The sequence below is a fragment of the Pseudorca crassidens genome, chromosome 2 (genome assembly GCF_039906515.1).
Source record: "Pseudorca crassidens isolate mPseCra1 chromosome 2, mPseCra1.hap1, whole genome shotgun sequence".
Taxonomy (NCBI): domain Eukaryota; kingdom Metazoa; phylum Chordata; class Mammalia; order Artiodactyla; family Delphinidae; genus Pseudorca; species Pseudorca crassidens.
The window spans coordinates 35,226,059-35,246,667 of record NC_090297.1 but is presented as its reverse complement, the minus strand read 5'-3'; the positions used below and the strand labels follow the sequence as shown (position 1 = coordinate 35,246,667).

Genomic DNA, 20,609 nt, shown 5'->3' with positions numbered 1-20,609 from the left:
CCACTACCATATGGGGCTACTGAGCACTAGAGATGTTGCTAGTCCAAAGTGAGATATGCTGTAAAATACACTCTGGATTTTAAAGACTTGGTACAATAAAAGAATGTTAAATATCTCATAATTTTTAATATTTATTACATATTGAAATGATGTTTTGGAAATAATGGGGTTAAAGAAAAATATATCATTAAAGTTAATTTTACCTGTTTTTACCTTTTTAAATGTGGCTACTAGAAAACTGACATATATGCCTTGCATTGGATGCAATGCTGTTTCAGACTACCTGCCTAACAGGTATGTTGTATTTCACCACAACATCCCTCCATTTCTTCTCATTTTAATCCATAACAAAACATACTCCAAATACCTTCATCGGTTTTCCTCAATGATATTTCTGATGCACAGGCTACTCCATCACCCCTGTCAACACATCTGATCCTGTTTAATAGGGTAGTTTCCTACAACCATATTTAATCTTGGGGCTCGCGACATCGTATTGGAGATTTACCATCCTGTGGCTACTTTATTATTTACACTGTAAACGTTATGACTAAGAACACAAGATCTACAGCAGACCACCAGTTTTGGAGTCCTGGCTCTGGTACGTACTAGCTGTGCAACTTTATTACTCTTAATATCTATCTCTGTGCCTCAGTTTCCTCCACCGAAAAATGGGGATGATAATATTGTCTACTGCAGAGGGTTCAGAGTATTAATTGATGTTGGTAAAGTGCTGAGATGGTCCCTGACACACAGTAAGCATTCAATAAGTAATGACAACTATCTGCATCATACACATCTCTCACCCTTCCCATCTACTCATATATTCTCTTGTAACACTGCGCCCCTCTCCTAGTGACGTTGTTCTTTCCAAATCTGAGATTTTACACTCAGATCTTCTAACTCCAAAACTCTGCTACACCCCAGCTGAGAGTAGCACTTGGGTAAGGTACTTCTCTCGATTTTCAGTTTCTTACCTGTAAATGACAGTGGGTATTGCCACCTTCCTTTGCACAAGTTTGAATGACACAATGTATATAAAGTTCCTTGCATGGTCCTTGGCACCTTATGGATACTTTTATTTGCATTTTATGATTTAAAACATGTGACCCTAACAATACACCAATGATAAGTACTTTATGGAGAAGGAAACAGGCCGGGAAGTCAAGACTTGCCCGAAGTTGCACAGATAGTTACACGGCAGCGCCAATACCGGAACGAGGCTTCTCTCTGAGTCAAATGTTTTTTCATGAAACCAAAGCTGCTCTCCAAAAGCATGAGCGCTAGAACTAAATTCATGCTGTTTATGGCATTCCAATATTTGAAGAAATGCAGCAACTGGCAAAGCTGCCCACTGAAACTGCAACGTTAAATCAAAATACAGGTTTTCTTAATACCATTTTGAGGTCAAAGAACCCGAGAGCCCTAGAGTTGGCGTCGTGGATGAAATTTCGGCAAACAAAATAGCGACAAGCTCCTCCTCTAGGCCCCCCGGGAAAGTGCGGGGAAGGAGATAACGAATGTTTGGGCTTCGGGCTGACCCGGCGGCTCCGGACCCGGAGGAGGCCACGGCCGCGCCCGGCCGCCGGACCCTCCCCCTCGGATCTCGGGACCCAGCGCTGCGCCCGACCGCCCCTCACCTCCGGCTCCGGGCGCTCCGAGGCCATCACACAGCCCTCCCGCGCTGACCCGGGCCAGAGAAGCTGCTCCGCTCGTGACCCCTGACCCGGCGGCCTGGCGACCAGCGAGACAGGAAGTGAGGGGGAGGGCCGAGTCCTGAGCTTTCTGATTGGCTGACTTGGGAAACGGAAGAGGAAGTCTTTGACACCGCCCCTGTTGCCGCAATGCAGGTGAGGGCCAGGTTGGCGCTAGTGACCGCTAGCTAGCTTCGGGTATCGGGGACCGAGTGGGCTGGCGGAGGAGGGAGTGAGGAGTTGGGGCTGAGAGGAGGGGGTAGAGCCCTCGACCGTCGAATAAGGGGACGCGCGATGGGGCAGAGGCCCACTGGCGAGGGAGCGGCGCAGATGAGAGATGGGGGTAGAGCCCGGCTGATGGGAGACAGACTGCGGTTAAGTCGGGAGGGAGGAGGCAGCACTGACTTGCTAGGGTGTGGGAAAGGATCAGGTTGTAATTTGGGAAGGTTGAGGTGCAGTCCAAGGAAGACGGCTCAAGAAAGTGGTGGATCGGCTCAGGCCCCGGCCTAGGCTGTTGGATGGCCGTTGTCGGATGCCGACAGAACAGGTAATCTGTAATTGGAGAGAAGCCCGAGGGTGGAAGGAATTGTGGGACCGCGGTGGCCAAAAGCCAGACTAATATAATCTGAGGCCGTGGGTGGAACCCAGAATCAAGGCTTCTGTCCTGCACGTTGGCAATTTGCTAAGACAGTTTTGCTTCATTCTTCCTAGTCTGTGCCCGTTTTTCATTTGTCACTTAGTTTCTTGCAGCTGGTAGCCTCTCCGTAAGTTTTTATAGGTTGACTAAGCTTGTGAAAGGGGCACAGGAATATTGGCACAGAGATAAAATGAGTGCAGATTAATTTAGCAAGGAGGAGGTTAAAGGAGCAAAGACTGAGGGCAAATGAAGGTGGGGGATGGCCGCGGTGGTGGCGGCGGCAGTGGCAGGTATTCAGAAGATCCTTCATGTGTAGGTAGATTTTCCAGAGATTGTATCATGGGCAAGAACGGCTACACTCACCGGCAGGTTTTAGGACAGAGGAAGTCAGAGTATGTATGCTGCAGAGGTGCCCAAAAGACAATAAACCCCAGGCATTAGGTCTGGTGAAAATTACTCAGTGAGAGAGAATAGAGTGTACCTAATACAGAGAAAAACCAGGCCTGGATTAGGAGCAATGAGAGAAAGGAATCAGTAGGTAGGAGGAATTGAGGTCAGATGAATGGGTGTAAAGGTCTAAGGGTTGATGCTGTCTGTAACCCTAATACCAAAGAAAGTAAACAACCTGGCTCTCACTATGCCAATGAGATCCTGTGTCACTGGACTGGTATCACACACTGTCATCCTGGCTTTTCAGCCTTCCTCTGTATGTGTCATTCTCACACTCATCTGAGTAACCAACCTATTCCTATTGGTGCAGAGGGAGGAGAAGCAGCTTGAGGCATCATTAGATGCACTGCTGAGTCAAGTGGCTGATCTGAAGAATTCGCTGGGGAGTTTCATTTACAAGTTGGAGAATGAATATGACCGGCTGACCTGGTAAGGGTTGCCAGGGCAAGCTGGGGAGGGCTCCATGGATGGGGGGCCAGGCCACCTGCTGGCTAGGACATCTCCAGTGATGTAACCATTTATCAGTTTGCAAACATCTCTTGCTTTAGAAAGAGTTGGGTTTCCCAACATTTAACACTGAAGTTGGCTTTGGGCCCCCATGGTAAGGAAGTAGAGAAATGCCCAGTTTCCCAGCCCAGGTTCTCACTAGCTTTTTTTTTTTTTTGGCGGTACACGGGCCTCTCACTGTTGTGGCCTCTCCCGTTGTGGAGCACAGGCTCCGGACACGCAGGCTCAGCGGCCATGGCTCATGGGCCCAGCCTCTCTGCGGCATGTGGGATCTTCCCGGACTGGGGCACGAACCCGCGTCCCCTGCAGCGGCAGGCGGACTCTCAACCACTGCGCCACCAGGGAAGCCCCTCTCACTAGCTTTTGATTCTCATCATTTGACTTCTCTGGGAGGAGGTCCTCCCGCAGTGGGTCCTCCCACTACAGTAATCATACTGGATCTCTTGCCATGGATGTTGCTGAGTCTTTTAGGTCCAATCTACTCTGGAAGTGTGGATACTACTTTTAGGCCAGAAGGGAGACTTTTACCCAGTTTCTGAAGTTTTAGTGATAATAGTGTAGCCATGGTTCCTATTTTGCCATTGTCCTTACCCCCATTCAAATATAGTAGTCCCCCCTAATCTGTGGGGGATAAGTTCTAAGACCCTCTGTGGATGCCTGAAACTGTGAAAGTACTGAAACCTATACGGTATATACTATGTTTTTTTTTCTATACTAATGGGGTGGGTAGCATATACAGCATGGATATGCTGGACAAAGGGGTGATTAACGTCCTGGGTGGGACAGAGCAGGATGAAGCAAGATTTCATCACGCTGCTCAGAACAGCGCCCAGTTTAAAACTTATGGATTGGTTTTTTCTGGAATTTGCCATTTAATATTTTTGGACTGTGGTTGACCACGGGTAGATGAAATCTCGGAAAGTGAAACTGCAGATAAGGGGGGCCTGCTATAATGACCTGCCTTTCTTCTCCATCTGTATCAGAAACTGAAAGTGTGTCCCTCTTTCTTAACCCCATAATCCCTGTGAGCCAGGCTAGTTCCTGCCCAGGCCAGCCATAGGGCTATGAGTGTTTTGGGGGTGAGTCTGGGTATTCCTAGTCTGAAGGACCCCCTTTGAGGCTCCTTTACTGGGAACATTCTGACACCTTCTTTCCACCACCAGGCCATCTGTCCTGGACAGCTTTGCCTTGCTCTCTGGACAGTTGAACACTCTGAACAAGGTCTTGAAGCATGAAAAGACACCACTGTTCCGTAACCAGGTCATCATCCCTCTGGTGTTGTCCCCAGACCGAGATGAAGATCTCATGGTAAGAGGAGGAGAGGGGTGCAACTTGGGAAATTAAGTTCTTAGATGAGGACTGAGGGCACAGTGGTTGGTTGGCTATTCTAGAAGTTCTGAATCTGCAGTAGTGTGTGGCAGTAAGAAGTGAGGGCTGCATTTCGGAGGCTTTGCTTTTTGTCCTTCTGGAGTTGGGAGAGCCATTCCCAAACTGAATTAATCTGAGGCATATGTCACCAAGACAAAGACCTTTTTCCTCCAACACCTGTCTTGAGCAGAAAGTATGTTCTTTTGTGACTTTTTCTTTTTTTGTTTTGTTTTGTTTTGTTGTCGTTGTTGTTTTTTGGCTGAGCTGTGCGGCATGTGGGATCTTAGTTCCCCGACCAGGGATCCAGCCCGTGCTCCCTGCAGTGAAAGCACGGAGCCTTAACCTTTGGACCACCAGGGAAGTCCCTGACTTTTTCTCTTTCAATCTTTGATTTAAATGTGGCAGAAAGAGGTTTATCCTTAGGTCTGGTAGAGATAGGGGAGTGAGTAGACAGAACTGAAGGATGGAGTGAGGGGGATAGTGTCTTAGGAAGCCAGATATTGTTAGTCTCAGGTTGTGTTTTCCCTGAAAATGCACTGTTTGCCTGTGGAAGGAACTATGTATATATCAGGCCAGATTGAATCTTCTTGGAGTGCAGAGTAGGATCAATAAAATCTGTGTGTTACAGAGGCAGACTGAAGGACGGGTACCTGTTTTTAGCCATGAGGTGGTCCCTGACCATCTGAGAACCAAGCCTGACCCTGAGGTAGAAGAGCAAGAGAAGCAGCTGACAACGGATGCTGCCCGCATTGGTGCTGATGCAGCTCAGGTTGGACTGAGTCACTGCCCTGCTGCTCCCACCCCAAATTTTATCATGAGAAGCTGGGCATTACCACCTCTGTATGGTAGGGATGCACAGCTGGTTACCCCTCAATTGCCCCTGGAATAGCCCAAGGAAGAAACTTCCCCGTAATCATTTCTTGCTTGCTCTAATCTCTGCACAAATTTATGTGTGTTGCAGAAGCAGATCCAGAGCTTGAATAAAATGTGCTCAAACCTTCTGGAGAAAATCAGCAAAGAGGAACGAGAAGCGGAGAGTGGAGGTATGGAGGGATTGGTGGCAAAACGGAGGAGGAAAGAGGGATAAGATCAATAGGAAGGGTGGTGTTGGTAGTGGTGAAGTGAGGACGAAAGGATGTGCTGCTTGGGAAAAGGTATGCGTCCATTCTGTTAGCCTTTTGTATTTCTGGCCAGCCCTGGAGCAGGTGGAGGAAATGGGCAAAGGGAGAAGGGAGTATTCTGAGATAGTCATGGGGGTCCTCTGGCTCTTCCTCTGGGCTGCCAGGGAGCCTAGACTCTGCTGAAGTCAGAACTTCAAGCCCTGGTACCCATACTGGCCTTCCTGCTGCTAGGTTCGGTCCAGGGCCAGAGGCATACCTCGGGGTCCCCACTTACCTTTTTCTTCAGGTCTCCGGCCGAACAAGCAGACCTTTAACCCAGCAGACACCAATGCATTAGTGGCAGCTGTTGCCTTTGGGAAGGGGCTGTCTAATTGGAGGCCTTCAGGCAGCAGTGGTCCTGGCCAGCCGGGCCAGCCAGGAGCTGGGACAATCCTCGCAGGAGCCTCAGGATTACAGCAGGTGCAGATGTCAGGAGCTCCGAGTCAGCAGCAGCCAATGCTCAGTGGGGTGCAGATGGCCCAAGCAGGTCAACCAGGTAAGGTGACAGGGATTGGCATGGTGGCAGACCTTGAGCAGGGAAGTGGGAATAAGCTGGGTTATCTGGGGCCCCAGCATCCCCAGAGCTGGAGATATTCTCCTTTTCTCCCTTGGACTGTGACCCAGAAAAAAAACTTTTGGAGTAAAAGTCTCATTTGAGACCCTTAATAGGTACCAGACAATGAGGAAGAACTTTGACAAGCAGAAACTGCTCTCGCCTCCCACCCCATCTCAGACCTCGGTCTCAACTACCCTTCTGTCCCCTTTAACTCTGGGTGTTAGGTGTGTTCTCACTGTCTTGTCTTAGGTAGAAAAATGAATGGTCAGACCTTCATTAGGACCATTGGGTAGGTGTGTTGGGAATGGACAAGCAGGGAAGTTTCCCGGTGCTGTGTGTATTCCTTTCTCTGTATCCTGTCTCTCCTGCTCGCTTTTAGTAATTATAAGAGCAGCCTGGCAGAGTTCAGATGCAAGCAGCTAGAAGAGGTATTTTCTTCCAAGCTGTCCAGACAAAGGGACAATTAAAATAAGAGAGAACATAGCACTCTTTTACCTGTGACATTAAATGGGGGTCCCACAGATTTCGTTCTCTTTTTCTAGGAGGGGGTGAGCAGGAGCCAGGTGTGTTCCAACCCCTCCCACTATTCCTCCTCCTAGACACCTTCAGGGAGAGGGCTGGACGAAGAGCCATACCTCTGAGCCTTGCCGTCCAGGGTCAGATGCCACAGAGATTCTGAGATGATAGCGGAGGTGCAGAAGGGAACCTGAGGGACCACATTTCTGATTTACCATGAACGTCTTACTGTGCTTCAGGTGTCTTTTTTCATGTTCCTTTTAGGGAAAATGCCAAGTGGAATAAAAACCAACATCAAGTCGGCTTCCATGCATCCCTACCAGCGGTGAGTGTGGCCGACAACCTCCACTCCCAGGTGCTCTTTGCAGAGTTGGGCAGTGAAGCTGCCTTTTGCCCAAAGCTGACCTAGATGGGTATAATAAAAAGAATACGGGCTTTCAGCCACAGACAGATCCCATCTCCACTGCCGACTAGCTGTGTGACTTTGGGCAAGTGACCTAATTTTTCTGAGCCGGTTTTCTTGTTTATAAATGGTGATAATACCTACCTCATAGGGTTGTTGTGAGGATTAAAATGGGAAAATGAATGTAAAACACTTGGCACAGTCTATGAAATAATGGGTATTCAATAAATGAGAGTTTCTACAGCCACTTCTCCCCACTGCCCCCTCTTCAGTCCTCGATCCAGAACTTATCCTGATCTGATCCTGCTTCATGTCTGTGGTGAGCTGATGGACACAAGATCATGGACCGCTCAGCTCTGTTTGAAAGCCTGTGCTTATTTCATGCTGCCAGAAACGGTGACAGCCTCTGTGTCCTTAGAGGCCTGCTGTCTCCGCAGGCCTTCCTGCCCAGATTCCATCCTGGCCATCTCTCCAAGCTGCAGGTGACGAGGCTTCTGGTCTGAGACAGACGGTCCACTTGTGGCTCTGGAGAAGCTCAGGCCTGCTCTGTTCTCCATCCTCTGAGAAGCCAGTTCAGCTCTTATCTGGGAAATAGTCACAAAGTACCCTATCCTTTCCCCTACACCTCACACACGAAGGAAGATGTTGAAGGCCCGGTATATGGGGGCTTCTTCAGGAAGTGGCTCTACCAGGCAGGACTATGTGAGAAAGGGTTTTTCTTAGCAGATGAAAAAGTCCCTTGTTCCCCAGACTCTTTTTTTCTTATTTTAGAGGGAGAGGGGAATTGCACCTCACACCATCTTTCATCATGGTTGAGTTATCCTCATAATTTGCCTGGTTCCTGGGCTCCAGCCAGGATGGTTTTTCTCCAGTACACTGAGCCTGTGGTTCCAATAAGGGCCAGGTGGATGGCGGGAGGTGGCAGCCGCCAGTACTTTTGCCTGCTTTTATAAAGCTGAGAGCAGAGTGGGCTTGGGTCTCCAGCTTAAGCTGCCTTGCTTAGCTCTCTGTTGTGAGCTAGGGCAGGGGTTGAGTCAGCAGAAGTGGACCAAAGGGTTTCTCTGAATAAAGTTATTTAAGTTGATGGCCACTGTATCAGGGTTAATCTGACAGATAAATTGAGACAGCTATGTAGGGATTGGAGACTACATGTCAGAGACTTTCAAGGTTGCTGCAAAGCAATTCTAATTTGTTTTCCAATAAAAAGTTTTCTTAGCTTTGATCTAAATGTCCTGAGAGGTAATAGGAGGCCCTTCTCACACCTTCCAGCTGCCTTTTTTCTGTTCTCTTCTGTCACACATTAGTACTTTGGCATTTGTTCAGTGCCAGGCAGAATTCTGCCAGGCTGTGGCAGCAAAGGGCTGGGAAAGTGGTTGCAGATGTCACATCCATTCCCGTTCCATCAAGACAAGAAATGGTATTCACACAGCTCACTGATCATAGTACACAGGAGCACGGAAAGTCCTGCCATCAGCTCTGAGGCAATGTCAGAACTGTCCCCTACTTCAGCAGTGCTCCCTTACCGGTCTATCAGCCCACTCAGATGTTCCTTATCTTCTCTTCCCTTCACACTGGAAATGTCAGAGCTAACTGTCATATTGGATAGAGTTCAAGGTGTGCTTCTCTAAAACCCCTGGAGCATCTTTTGACTGCTGTCCTTTATTCTACCAAAAGATTCCTTCCTATTGAAGGTTTCTTGAAAACTTCCTGAACCTATTGAAACCACCCCAAGTTTCTTTGTTGTCCCAGCCTAATATCGACGTCATTCCCAAAGTACCATCTGAAATGGATTCCTTGTCCTCCCAGAGTGGAAATGTCCTCCTGCGCCAGCAGGGACATATGCAGGACCCCACCTACATCTTGTGCCCTTAAACCAACAGTCCTTACTCCGCAGGCACTCATGTCTTTATATTCACTCCGGGAGCATGTGCTCTCATTCCCAACCCCTCAACCCCAGATCCTCTGGAGTGAACAAACCTATGTAGCACTGCCAACTTTGGGGCCCATACAGCCCAGTAAATGCCTCAATGGAGAGTATCTCCCATCCCTAACACACTCATTCCCAAAGGAGGGAATACAGAGTTTCCTTTCAAGAAGAGGACATTGACCTGCTCCCTTGCTCAGATTTCAGATTTGCAAAAGATGGCCCTCTTGCTCCACTCTGGTAGTGTTGCTCAGTTTCTGATGGCTCTGTTTGGCCTAGGGCTTGTGTTTTCTCCTACTCTTGGGGCCCCGGGAGAATGAGATTAGGCCATTGTCTCCCAGGTGTGTGTCTGGGATGGCGAAAGAAGCAGCAGCTGTGAAACTTCAATATTCTGTAGCACAGAGGTCATCCTGCTGAAGGTGGATGCATCAGCGTTCCCACGACACCCATTGCTAGGACCACTCCCTCTCCAGCTCTGCCCTGAGGCTGGGACTCAGTCATTGTTGAATGTCCCTTTTGCTGATTGCCCCAGTCACCCTGTTCTCTTCCCCTCCTGGTGTCTATTGCTGCCCTACCTAGCTAGGTCACCTAACTTCACCTTGCATTTTCTTGGGAAACAGCCAAGGTAGATAGGTTGTTCTAGCTAAGTGCTCCTTCTAACTCCATTATCAGTCCTGCCATGAGGACTGAGCTGCAGCGGGTGTAGCGCCCACCTCCTGTCCTGCTGTTGAAGGGAAGAAGCTGAGCTCTGCAGGAATGCCCCAGTGCAAGGCTGGTCCCTTTCCCACCCCCTTCTCACCTCCCCCAGGCAGCTGGGAACAACCTCTCCCTTTGTCTGAGCTTCTTGTACAGAATAATCCTCCTTATGGACAATGTATTCTCTGTGCCCTGTGGACACAGGAGCCGTGTGAGCTGATCCCAGCACCAGGCAGGACGGAGGCGGAATCCTTCCAAATGCCCACCCTAGGTCAACTCCTGATTACTGTTCAGAGAAACTACCAAGGGGTGTACATTTTCTTCCATCTGTTCCAGATTTGGGGGGCTAGCCTATTGAAGTTTAGCAGTGGACCAGGAGTAGGGTTGGGGGCTGTGGTCCCTCTCTGGTTCAGTCCAGAGGGTTCACTGTACCAACCTATGGAGGCTCGATGTGGCTCTGGCCCATCAGCTTTGAACGCACAGGGGCTAACACTTGGAAGGGGTTTGCCACCCTGCAGATGGGGCTTTCTAACTGGAACAGAAGGTGAACTCCAATCCATCTGACAGGGCCAGGGCATCCATTGCTTCAACATGTGTTTTGTCCCACAGGACAAACTTCCTCTCTTCTTCCCTTTAACTTATCTCTCTTTTGTTCTTGAGCTCCTGTGCGTCTCTGAGGCAGCTCCTGGATCTCTGTTGTCATCTCTCTTTTTTTTTTGCGCTACGCGGGCCTCTCCCTGTCGTGGCCTCTCCTATTGCGGAGCACAGGCTCCGGACGCGCAGGCTCAGCGTCCATGGCTCACGGGCCCAGCCGCTCCGCGGCATGTGGGATCCTCCTGGACCGGGGCATGAACCCGTGTCCCCTGCATCGGCAGGCGGACTCTCAACCACTGCGCCACCAGGGAAGCCCTGTTGTCATCTCTTGATGAGTTCACATGTTCTCAAGATGTCGCCTACCACTTGGACATGGCAGCTTCCCCAAGTACATCATGGACAAGGCCCCTGACTTCCCTATAGGCCTCGGTTTTCTCGCCTGGGTGCTCCCAGTGATCCTTCCTAGCTTTAAAGTCTCTGGCAATGATTCTCCAGCCTGTTTATCCCCTGGCATTTTTCATATTCCTCATTGCATGACTATGTTATTATAGGCTAGGTTTTTCCTAGATCAGCCCGCCAATCCCTTGAATCCCTCCAAACTGTTCCTAAAGTTCCCTGTCACCTGCAGCTTAAAATACCCACATCCCTCTAGATCACTTCCCTAAAATTGTTTTCTAGCTTTCACTAGTTCTTTAGTGAAAATTCATCAAAGAGGTAGTAAGTTACCGCAGAGATAAATGCATTGAATGCCAGAAGTCACCTTCCCACTCAGGGAGCCCCCTCTCTCCCCTGGGCAAGATATATGTACCAGAGAGACTCCCCCATAAAAGCAGTAAATTATACTTTTCCATGTCATGATACCCTTCCTTACTAAATCAAATCCAAGGAGCCCTAGGCTGCTCCCCTTCCCGCTTTGCCTCGGCCATTCCACTGCCTTCCCTGGCCCTCGCCCGAATTTCCCTAGTTTATGGTCATTTTGATTCTTCATCTTCTCTGGCCCACACCCCAAATGTAGAGCATCCTTATTTCTTTTTTTGCACTAATTTCTCTGGGCTGCACCCATTTTCATGGCCTTGGTTAGTATCCTTCCGTGTTAGTCCTTCTTGAGTCCATGTCCCCACTCACTGACACACAGCCACGCTCGTGAAATACAGAGCCTACCATTTTCCTGCACACCTCCCATTCACTCTTTAGCCCCACTTCCACCCTTCCTCGGGAACTACCCTGTCTCAGATCACTGCTGACCTGATGGCTAAATCCAGACTTTTTTCAGTCCTTATATTTCTTACTTATCTCCATGGTGTTTAACAGTGCTGGCCATTAACTTTTCACCTCTTGCCCTTCACCGGCTCCCACCTCTCTGGCCATTCCTTCTCTGCAGCTCTTGGCCTTTTGTCCCTCTGCCTGCTTCCTTTTTTTAAAAAAAAGCATTTATTTATTCGGTTGCGCTGGGTCTTAGTTGCGGCAGGCGGGCTCCTTAGTTGTGGCATGCAGACTTTTAGTTGCGGCATGCATGTGGGATCTAGTTCCCTGACCAGGGATGGAACCCGGGCCCCCCTGCATTGGGAGTGCATGGTCTTAACCACTGTGCCACCAGGGAAGTCCCCCTCTGCCTGCTTCTTGAATGTTGTTATTCTCCAGTACTCTGTCCTTAACCTTCTTTTCTTATTCTACCTGCTCTCCTTGTGACCACCACCTTTATGTACATAACTCAAACAGGTTTTATTTTCAGCCCAGACCTCTTTGCTGACTTGCAGATGCCTATTGGGTATCTCTGCCCATATGATCCACAAGTACCTCAGGTTCTGAATGTCCAAATCCAATCATCTTTCCCTTCAAACCTGTTTCTTTTCTAACATCCTAGGTGTGACCTAAGCCAGGTCTATGGAAGCCATCCTAAACACGCCCCCCCAACTCAATCAGATACTAAATCCTGTCAATTCTGTCTCCCCAGGATCCTGCCCTGCAGTTTAGGCCCTGGGCCTCTCACCCTAAAAGTATTGTTCAGACTCCCTGTATCCAGTCTTGCCCACTCCAACTCATCTTCCATATGGCTGCCAGATACATCTATCTAAACTGCAGGTCTGATCACATCACTCCCTTGATTAAAATCCTTTTGATAGTTTCCTTCCCATGTTTCTCAAACTGGAGTCCACATACCTGGCAGGTTGGTAGGGGCAGTGTGCTAGGCATACTGAAAGTCGCAGGATAAAAATCATCCTAGAGGGACTTCCCTGGTAGTCCAGTGGGTAAGACTCCACGCTCCCAATGCAGGGGGCCCGGGTTTGATCCCTGGTCGGGGAGCTAGATCCCACATGCATGCCACAACTAAGAGTCCGCGTGCCACAACTAAGAAGTCTGCATGCTGCAACGAAGATCCCGCATGCCACAGCTAAGACCCGGAGCAGCCTAAATAAATAAATATTAAAAAAAAATCGTCCTAGAATGCCCATTTTATTCGAGGGTAAATAATTTAAACAGAATGCAGAATTATCATGCATGCAGTAAGAGAAAATAGACTTCAAAGAATTCCTACTAGTCTGAAGGGCTTCATAAGTAGCCATTAGATTCTCTGGGGATATTTCTTCTTCCTTTTTTTTTTTTTTTACATTTACTTCAGTGGAAGTTTGAAAAACAGCTCAGATTTCCTGGAAAGGCAAGTAGGATTCTGTGTGATCTAGCCCCTGACTTCTGACTTATTTTCTGTAGTGTCCTGACACCCACTTCAAAGTGCTTGAAGTTTCCTGAATGTAACAGACCCCATTCCTTTAGTCCCACTGTTCCCTCTGCATGGAATATTTTGCCCCATCATTCTGTTATGACTACTCAATCTTATCTTTCAAAATTCAGCTCATGAGTCACTCCTCTGTGAAGCTTTCCAACAACCCAGTCTGTCTACAACCCAGTGCCACTCCCACCAGGTAAGGTCAACGACCTCCTATTTTCCGCTCCACATTTGTGCCTTGTGCAGACTTATTCTAGCTCCTGCTGGTCTTTATTGTCCCCCAAGTTCAAGCACCCTGAACTGCCAAGGTTTGAATCCAGTTCTTCTGTCTGGGAGCCATATGATCTTTGGCAAGAAATGTGCACGCCTGGCATACTATGGCATCTGGACCATCATAAACACGTTAAGTGGTAGTTGCTGCTATTATTATTATTATTAGGTTGACTTTAGAGAGAGAGTATAATGTAGCATTTTGGTTAAAAGAGCAGTTTCTAGTGCCAGACTGCCTGGGTTCAAATTCTAGCCGTGCCACCGACTAGCTGTGTGACCTTAGGCAAGTTGATTTACCTCTCTGTGCCTCAGTTTCCTTATTTTGGGGGATGCTGTGAAGTTTAAATACATTAATATACACAAAGTGCTTAGAATAGTGTGCCTGACAATAGTAGAAGCTCAATAAATATTAACTGTCTTCAGGATAGTGTCTAGAAGTCTGCTGTCAGTAGTTGTTGCTTAAATCAATGATTGACCAGTCCCTCTATGAGGAGGTAACTCTTCCTCCCTCTGCAGCTCATCTGTGCATACAGCTATGCTCACGTGTCAGGAGAGACCCTCTGGGCACGTTTCATCCCCCACAATGTGCAGAACAGGCACTGGAACATTTTTATATTGGTTTGCCTGATGTGATAAGTCATTTTCAAATCTTGTTGTGTGAACTTTCTCGCACTTAGTTGTCACCTACACTCTTCTATTAAAGCCCAGTTTGATCTCTTAAATTGTGTGATTTAGATTTGAGATCAGATGACAAGCTCCCTCACTGGCAATGTTCCTTTTCCTCTGTTCTAAACTGTGTCTGTTCCCTGTCCACACCAGCTGAAGACTCAGTTCCACAGTCTGCCTACATCCCATCTCTAAAGGAGGCCCTTCACCACTCAGAGGTCTCTCTGTGCAGCTGGGATGTGTTCTCTCCTCTGTCTGTGCTTACTCAATCCGGGCTCAGGTCTTCACGGGTGGCTGTGTGATTCAGTGGGCATCACAAACCAGAGCTCCATGCTTGCCTCTTCCTCACACTCACCACCAGTGCTTTAGGCCTTGTTTTGCCATGGCAACGTCCTGGTTCTTGCCACTGTACTCTAAGCTATCGGCAACACCTGCAGGTCAGGTGCTGTCTCACACCTCCATACCTAACACATGCTCTGCCCTCTCCTTGGTATGTCTTCCCTCTCTTTTTCCTGCTCCAAACCCCTGTTCACCTAGTGAACAATTCATCCTCCCAGTGGCACCTACTTCTGTAAAGTCTTTACCACCTCCTCCCCTGTACACTTGACCATTCTTAAATTATACCTGACCTGGACACTTACCCATTGTGTGACCTTAGGCAAGTTACTTCACTTCCAAGAACCTCAATCTCTACCTCTGTAAAATGGGATTATAGCACCGGCCTCAGAAAGGTACCTTCCACCGAGCATATTTAAGATTCAATTTAAACCTTTAAATAGCTCTTAATTTTCTACAGGATAAAGTCCAAGCTTCTTAGAAAAGCACACAAGGGCCTCCAGGCATATAGTTAGCACTGAAATGCTAATACTATTCTTCTCCTCTCTCCTGAGCAATCTCGTTTTTATCACATGGTATATTTGATTGCAACATATTACAATTAAACTAGCTTAACTGAAGAGAGAGAGAGAGAGAGAGAGAGAGAGGGAGAGAGAGAGAGAGAGACCCAACTGGATTTGGGTTATGCGGATGTGGAGTTGAAGGGTGACCAGCTCCAGGTGGGTCAGGGGCTCCAGTGTCACCTAGGCTCTCTGTCTCTGCGTTTCTCCACTCTACCGCATATAGCTCATCCCATGAAAGAACTCTGATTGTTGCTGCTTGGATTCTGTACCATTAGGAGCGTTGGGGGAAGTGGAGAGAACACCATGATTAAAAGGCCAGTGGAGCGGGACAGGAATTCCTTAAAGGAGATGAAAGCAGGGGGATGGGACAGTATCTGTATACGACCAGACCTACAGCTACTACAGTCCACTTTGTGTGGTTTCATCTCTACAGGCAATCCGCAGATATTTTTTCCCCCCGAACCCCGTCCTTTCCCCTAAGCTTACAGTACTGTGTTTCAGATTGCCTGGGGGATGTGCCATCCTTCCTCAAACTCCGGGTGTCCCAAACTGCATTCACTTCCTCCAGCCTGCTCCACCTGCATTATCCAGCGTGCCAACCTTGCTGTCAGTTCTGGGTCCTCTCTCTGCTCTCTCCCCTCTTCTTCCTTCTCACTCCGTTGCTCTAGGTTAGGCCCTCACTCTGTCACACCTGTGCCTCTGAGCTGGTCTCCCACCTGCTCTCCCTTCCTCTGCTTTCCTCTTGATCATCTCACTCTCACCAGGTTTTTCGTTATCAATAACAATGGGGATCATACCAACCCCTTAAAAATCTTCAGGGACATCCCAGTACAAATAAAACTCCTCAGTCTTTCATTTAAAACACTTCATGATTTGGGGCCAACCTCCTTTTTAACCTAGCATATGAAGGCCTTTCACTCACCATATCCTTTAGCCAAACAGAATCACTTGCAATTCTCTACTCCCATCCTGTGCTTCCCTCCATCCATCCCTTTGTCCACACTTTTTCCTCAGCTTGGAACATCTATGTTGCTTCCACCTCACTTGCTGTGTGACCTTGAGGAAATCCTTCACCCTTTCTGATTTTGTTTTTTTTTCCATCTGTTAAGCAGTGATAATAGTACTTACGTTACAGGTAAGTACTTACAGGTAAGTACTTACAGATAAGTACTTAACTTACAGGACTGAACCATAAGAGCATATGGAAAGCAGCTGGCCCTACACTTGCCAGAGAAAGTATTGAACAGTAAGCTGCGTTTCCTCTTTTCCCCTTTTGGCCCTTCTCCCACATCTTCCAGATCTTGCTAACTCTCTTTCTTCCATCTTGATAACCTCCCCTGGATTGTCCCCTCACCAAAGCCTTCCCTTTTCTCTCTCCAGAGCTCTTCCTGCACATTCTATCACAGCCCTCTCCCCCAAGCTGAGTTTCTTTACTTCAGTTCAGTGAACACTGAACGATACCCATAATGCGTTGGCATTGGCTACCTACAATGGATCAGACCTTGCCCCTGACCTCTCAAGGGTCCAGGCAATCCCCAAATTCCAGATGGTGTGATGACTGTTTGCATGCAGTCTCTCTCTTCTGCGGGCCGGATGTCTTTCCTTCAGCCAAGGTCCCAGCCTTAGGCAGAGGACACTAGTGAGCTAAGGCCCAGGTACATGCAGAATGATTAACTGATGAGCCCTTCACCCTCGTCTTCACTCCACTGTCCTCACGGACTCAGCCCTCTGCTCAGCTCCTCTGTGTGGATACTGTGTAGAAAGCGCCCTTTGCCCTTTACAGGATGGGGAAGGGAGAAGCTTGACACAGGCCCTGGGAGGCTGCTTCCCTTCCTATCTGCCACTCCTGCTGTCTCTCAGCCTCGACCCTCAGTGCCTGTTGTTCTCAGCCAGTTCCTCTGTGTCTCCCATGCCCTGTTCCCTCCACGGCTTCACCTGCTCCCTCCCTCGCCCACTCATGCACATACAGGCATACCTTTTCCCATTTTTTCCTGCTTCTGTGATCCCATTTACCTTTAGTTTTTCTGCAGAAACATATAAAGCTGCATAATCGGGGAAACAGAGTTGTTAACGTTCATACAGATGGTGGTTTTCAGGCTGAACCTTGGAGACGGTAAATCAGTAGTTTATCTTCTGGGGAAAGAGGATGGAGAAAGGCCCCTCAGAGAGCCGTGAGTCAGATGTGAGTCAGAGAGAATGGGGCCAAGGGGACGTTGCCACATCACTTCCCGTTAGGAAGGCGCCAGGTAGTTCAGGGGGAGTTTCAGCTGTTGGACTGCCTATTCTTCCCTACCCACACGAACACCTGGCCTTTATCCTTATCAAGACAGTTCCTGGACCCCTTCAGCTTCTCCAGTTCATCAGCCTGCCCCTGGTGTAGGTACCCTTCTGCGGACCCTCTTACCTCCAAGGCCTTCATCCTAGCTTCTCTGCAGGTCCCAAATGGTCCCATTTCCTCCCAGTCCACTGACAAAGTTACCCTTCTTTTCTGTATATTTCAGACTGGGGGGTGTTCTCTTGAGCCAAAGGCTAACCCCTCCATGTATGCTGGATCTCACTGCCTTCCACTCAGCACATAAACACGCTCAAGCCTCTTCCCATTAAAAACAACCCTTAGAATCAATCTGGAGGTGAGAGCGAGGCACTGATACTTTTAAAACTTCCCAGGTGATTCTAGTGTGTAGCCAGGGCTGAAAAAGATAAACAATTAAAATCCAAACTTCTTACCAAGCGAGGCATACATGGCTCTTCATAACTGACTCTTGCTGACATTTCCCCCTTAGCTATACGACCTTTGGGCTGGAGCCACACCAAACTACCCAGAGCTCCCTAAACCTGCCACATCTCCTGCTTCTATGCCTTCACACACATGCTTCCCTCTGCCTGGAGTAGGTTTCCCTGCCTTCTAGAAAGCGTCCTTTAATGCTCAGCTTTGGTGTCATTTCTTTGAAGCCTTCAAGAACTAATCCCCACCTTGGGGTAAGGTGCCCCCCTTGGTGCTCTCTTAACTCTCTGGGTTTATCTCTGTGGGAATACTCACCACACACTTCTGTAATTGTTAATTTATATGTCTGTCTTCTCGTCTAGACTGTGAGTATTTTGCAATAACCCCAGGGCCATGGAGATACTATTTGGTAGGACCTCAGGTGGTCTATAGGTGGTCTATATCAGATATTTGAAGACGCTTTCTCCTAGGACTAGGACAGGAACTGAAGGAAGTGAGTCTTTGGGCATGTTCATTCATGTAGTCAGTGGGCATTTACTGAGGGATTGCTGTGGTCATTTACCCGCGTGGTCCAGGTGAGTAATGGATAGTTGAAGTTCTCTATCTCTAACGGACCTCTGGAACTGTTTCATCATTTATAATAGTCGACTTTGTTCATCTCTAGATGGACACTTAGTCCAAAGCCTCTCAATAGTGCTCTCTGAACAGTGCTTTGCACACAGTAAGCATTTAGGAAATGTTTGTTAAATGAATGCTTATGAATGTACATACAAGTATATACCTTCTTGCTTCCCCCCTTGTCTGTGACATGTCAAGATAGAAGCAGTGCTGAGCACTTTACCTGGGTCATCTCCTTTAATCTTCACAACGATCATATGAGACAGGTACTGTTGTTCACATTTTATGGAGGTTCAGCCACTTACATTAAGTCATATAGGTACTAACTGGAAGATTTAAATTCAGGCCTTTGGAGTTAGGTGTGACCCCCAAAGCCACTGAAGTATACCTAACACAGTAAATATTTATTGACTCAACAGATAGTGCCACCCCAAGGGAAGTAGGAAGTCTTTTGAATTCTTAATGTTTTCCCCACTTGACTCTGGGTCCCTTGACCTCTCTTCCACTTCACACATTTCTCATTCACTCTAATATTCCACAAACATTGTGGAGGGTCAAGTGAGTCTGACATTAGGCCAGATGCTAGAGGTACAGAGACAACTAAAACATAGTGAGGGGGCATGCAGATAATTGCATTGCAGGGAGATTGTGGAAGCGAACGCAGGGACTGATTTATTGCCTGGGAGAGCGGCTTGTATCTTGTATTGAGTTAGGAGACAAGGCTTGGAGGGGTGGGGGGATATGAAAGACGCTGATATCCTTGGGGAACAGTTGAAGCATAGGACGTGGCCCAGGAGAGTAGCACTGGTAGAATGGGAGGCTGAGGGCCAGATCAGGTAGCCTGTCGTGTACCATGCTAAGAAGTTTGAGCCTTTTGAATAGTTGAATTCTTTTGCCATTTCCTTTCAAGCATAGGTACTAATGGGCTAGATCATAGCTGTACTTTGGCTCTGACCTCTTAACTCTAATACTAAACTTCCACATAGGTAGATCCCACCACCGAGGAATACATTGTTTCTTCCGAACCACCACGTCCTCTGAATTCCACGTGTACATCATACAATCCTGTATGCAGTTATTAGCACTGTTTCAGGAGCTGCTGGAGATACAGATTTCATTTCGCAGAAACCTAGTCCTCACCCCCAGTAGTTTAGTCTAGTTGGTGAGTGTGTGGATGAGGAAAGGGAGAGCGCACGGAGCCAGACCACACAGCTAAGTGTACAGAGAGGGTCCAGCTGTCTTGGGGAAATCTCCAGTGTCTGCTTCTCCAATCCCGTCAGTTTCCAGACCTTCTTAGGTCAGGGTGCTCTCTCACCTGGTCTCCCCGCCAGTACCCTTATCTCACTGGATGCCAGAGCAAAGTGATCGGGCTGGGCAGTAAACCCCATGCAGGGACGGCACCTGCCTTGTTCATTGATGTGCCAGCAGCATTTAACCCCGTACGTGGTCGATAAATATGTGATGAATATTTAACAATACAGGTCTGATTGTAGGCTCCTCAAAACTCTTCAGTTTCTCCTCTGCTTCCAGAAGAAACCAAACTGCTCCATTTGGCCTTCAAGACCACTACAGCCACAGCTGGCTTCACTTCCCTCTTTTTCCTTTTACTACCTTGAAGGCCAGTGTAGCCAGTGATTCACTAACTGTTGCTGCCCCAGGCTACTTGTATTCTCCCACCTCCAGTCCACACAATCCTTTCAGCAACTCCTAACGCTAGGCTCATCCAAGTTTATGGGCTGGTAGGGAAGGCTTCCCCGCGCAGCCTCTCCCTCGGGCTGAGACCTCCCCGCTGCCCCAGTCCGCTCTCTGCACACACACAGGCTGCCTGCAGCCCACCCCTCCGGTCCCACCCTCTAGAGACGGAGCTCTTTGCGGGGAGGGCTGACCCTGGAACTTTTCCCAGGGTCCCAGGCCGGGTGGACCGGCCACGAAAGAAGCTGTGTTGGTCTTGTTGGTGGATAAACCCCCAGAGGGCCCAGAATGAGGCCATGCGCAGGCTGAACGTCAGGAAGGCGCAGGGTGCAACTGGGGCGGGCCGGGGCCAGGCCGCGCGAGCTGACGGAGATGGGAGGCGATGCGGCGGGAAGGGGTAGGGAGCAGGGGCTGGGCGTGCTTCCTGCCCGGGGCCCGGCGGCCCGCCCCCGCCCCCGCCCCCACCCCGCGGGCCCAGCAGAGACGGGGCTGGCCGGCCCCTCCTGCCT

The 20,609-nt window shown here is 48.6% G+C and overlaps 2 protein-coding genes across 13 annotated transcripts in view; one reads left to right on the top strand and one right to left on the bottom strand.

Annotated features, from left to right (window-relative positions):
- SZT2 (SZT2 subunit of KICSTOR complex) overlaps window positions 1–1,775 on the bottom strand; it is a 51,175-nt gene extending 49,400 nt beyond the window's left edge. For all 7 annotated transcript variants that reach the window (XR_010940794.1, XR_010940795.1, XM_067725792.1 and 4 more), the window contains exon 1: window positions 1,641–1,775. Coding sequence is in view for 5 of the 7 variants with exons in the window: in XM_067725792.1 (XP_067581893.1) it covers window positions 1,641–1,667 (27 nt within the window). In the remaining 2 variants the exon portion in view is untranslated. The remainder of the gene's footprint in view (window positions 1–1,640) is intronic.
- On the top strand, window positions 1,698–20,473 carry MED8 (mediator complex subunit 8). 6 transcript variants are annotated; one of them, XR_010940796.1, is made up of 9 exons: window positions 1,857–2,241; window positions 3,092–3,210; window positions 4,452–4,596; window positions 5,285–5,425; window positions 5,618–5,699; window positions 6,064–6,312; window positions 7,153–7,213; window positions 13,356–13,426; window positions 13,516–20,473. XR_010940796.1 is itself a non-coding variant. In XM_067725807.1 (8 exons), exons 1-8 carry the CDS (start codon window positions 1,845–1,847, stop codon window positions 7,775–7,777), a joined length of 1,017 nt encoding a protein of 338 aa, XP_067581908.1. In that variant the 5' UTR covers window positions 1,698–1,844; the 3' UTR covers window positions 7,778–10,655. The 6 variants fall into 6 exon arrangements, 4 of the variants coding, with proteins under 4 accessions (XP_067581908.1, XP_067581909.1, XP_067581907.1 ...); XR_010940797.1 differs by having other exon boundaries at window positions 18,607–20,471; XM_067725807.1 differs by lacking the exons at window positions 1,857–2,241; window positions 13,356–13,426; window positions 13,516–20,473 and adding exons at window positions 1,698–1,850; window positions 7,564–10,655.
- Window positions 20,474–20,609: the final 136 nt, after the last annotated feature.

Excerpts from the sequence above, each read along its gene's own strand:
- MED8 (XM_067725806.1), top strand. Across the intron at positions 4,597-5,284 it reads ACCGAGATGAAGATCTCATG|AGGCAGACTGAAGGACGGGT; the intron begins GTAAGAGGAGGA and ends TGTGTGTTACAG. Across the intron at positions 5,426-5,617 it reads TTGGTGCTGATGCAGCTCAG|AAGCAGATCCAGAGCTTGAA; the intron begins GTTGGACTGAGT and ends TGTGTGTTGCAG.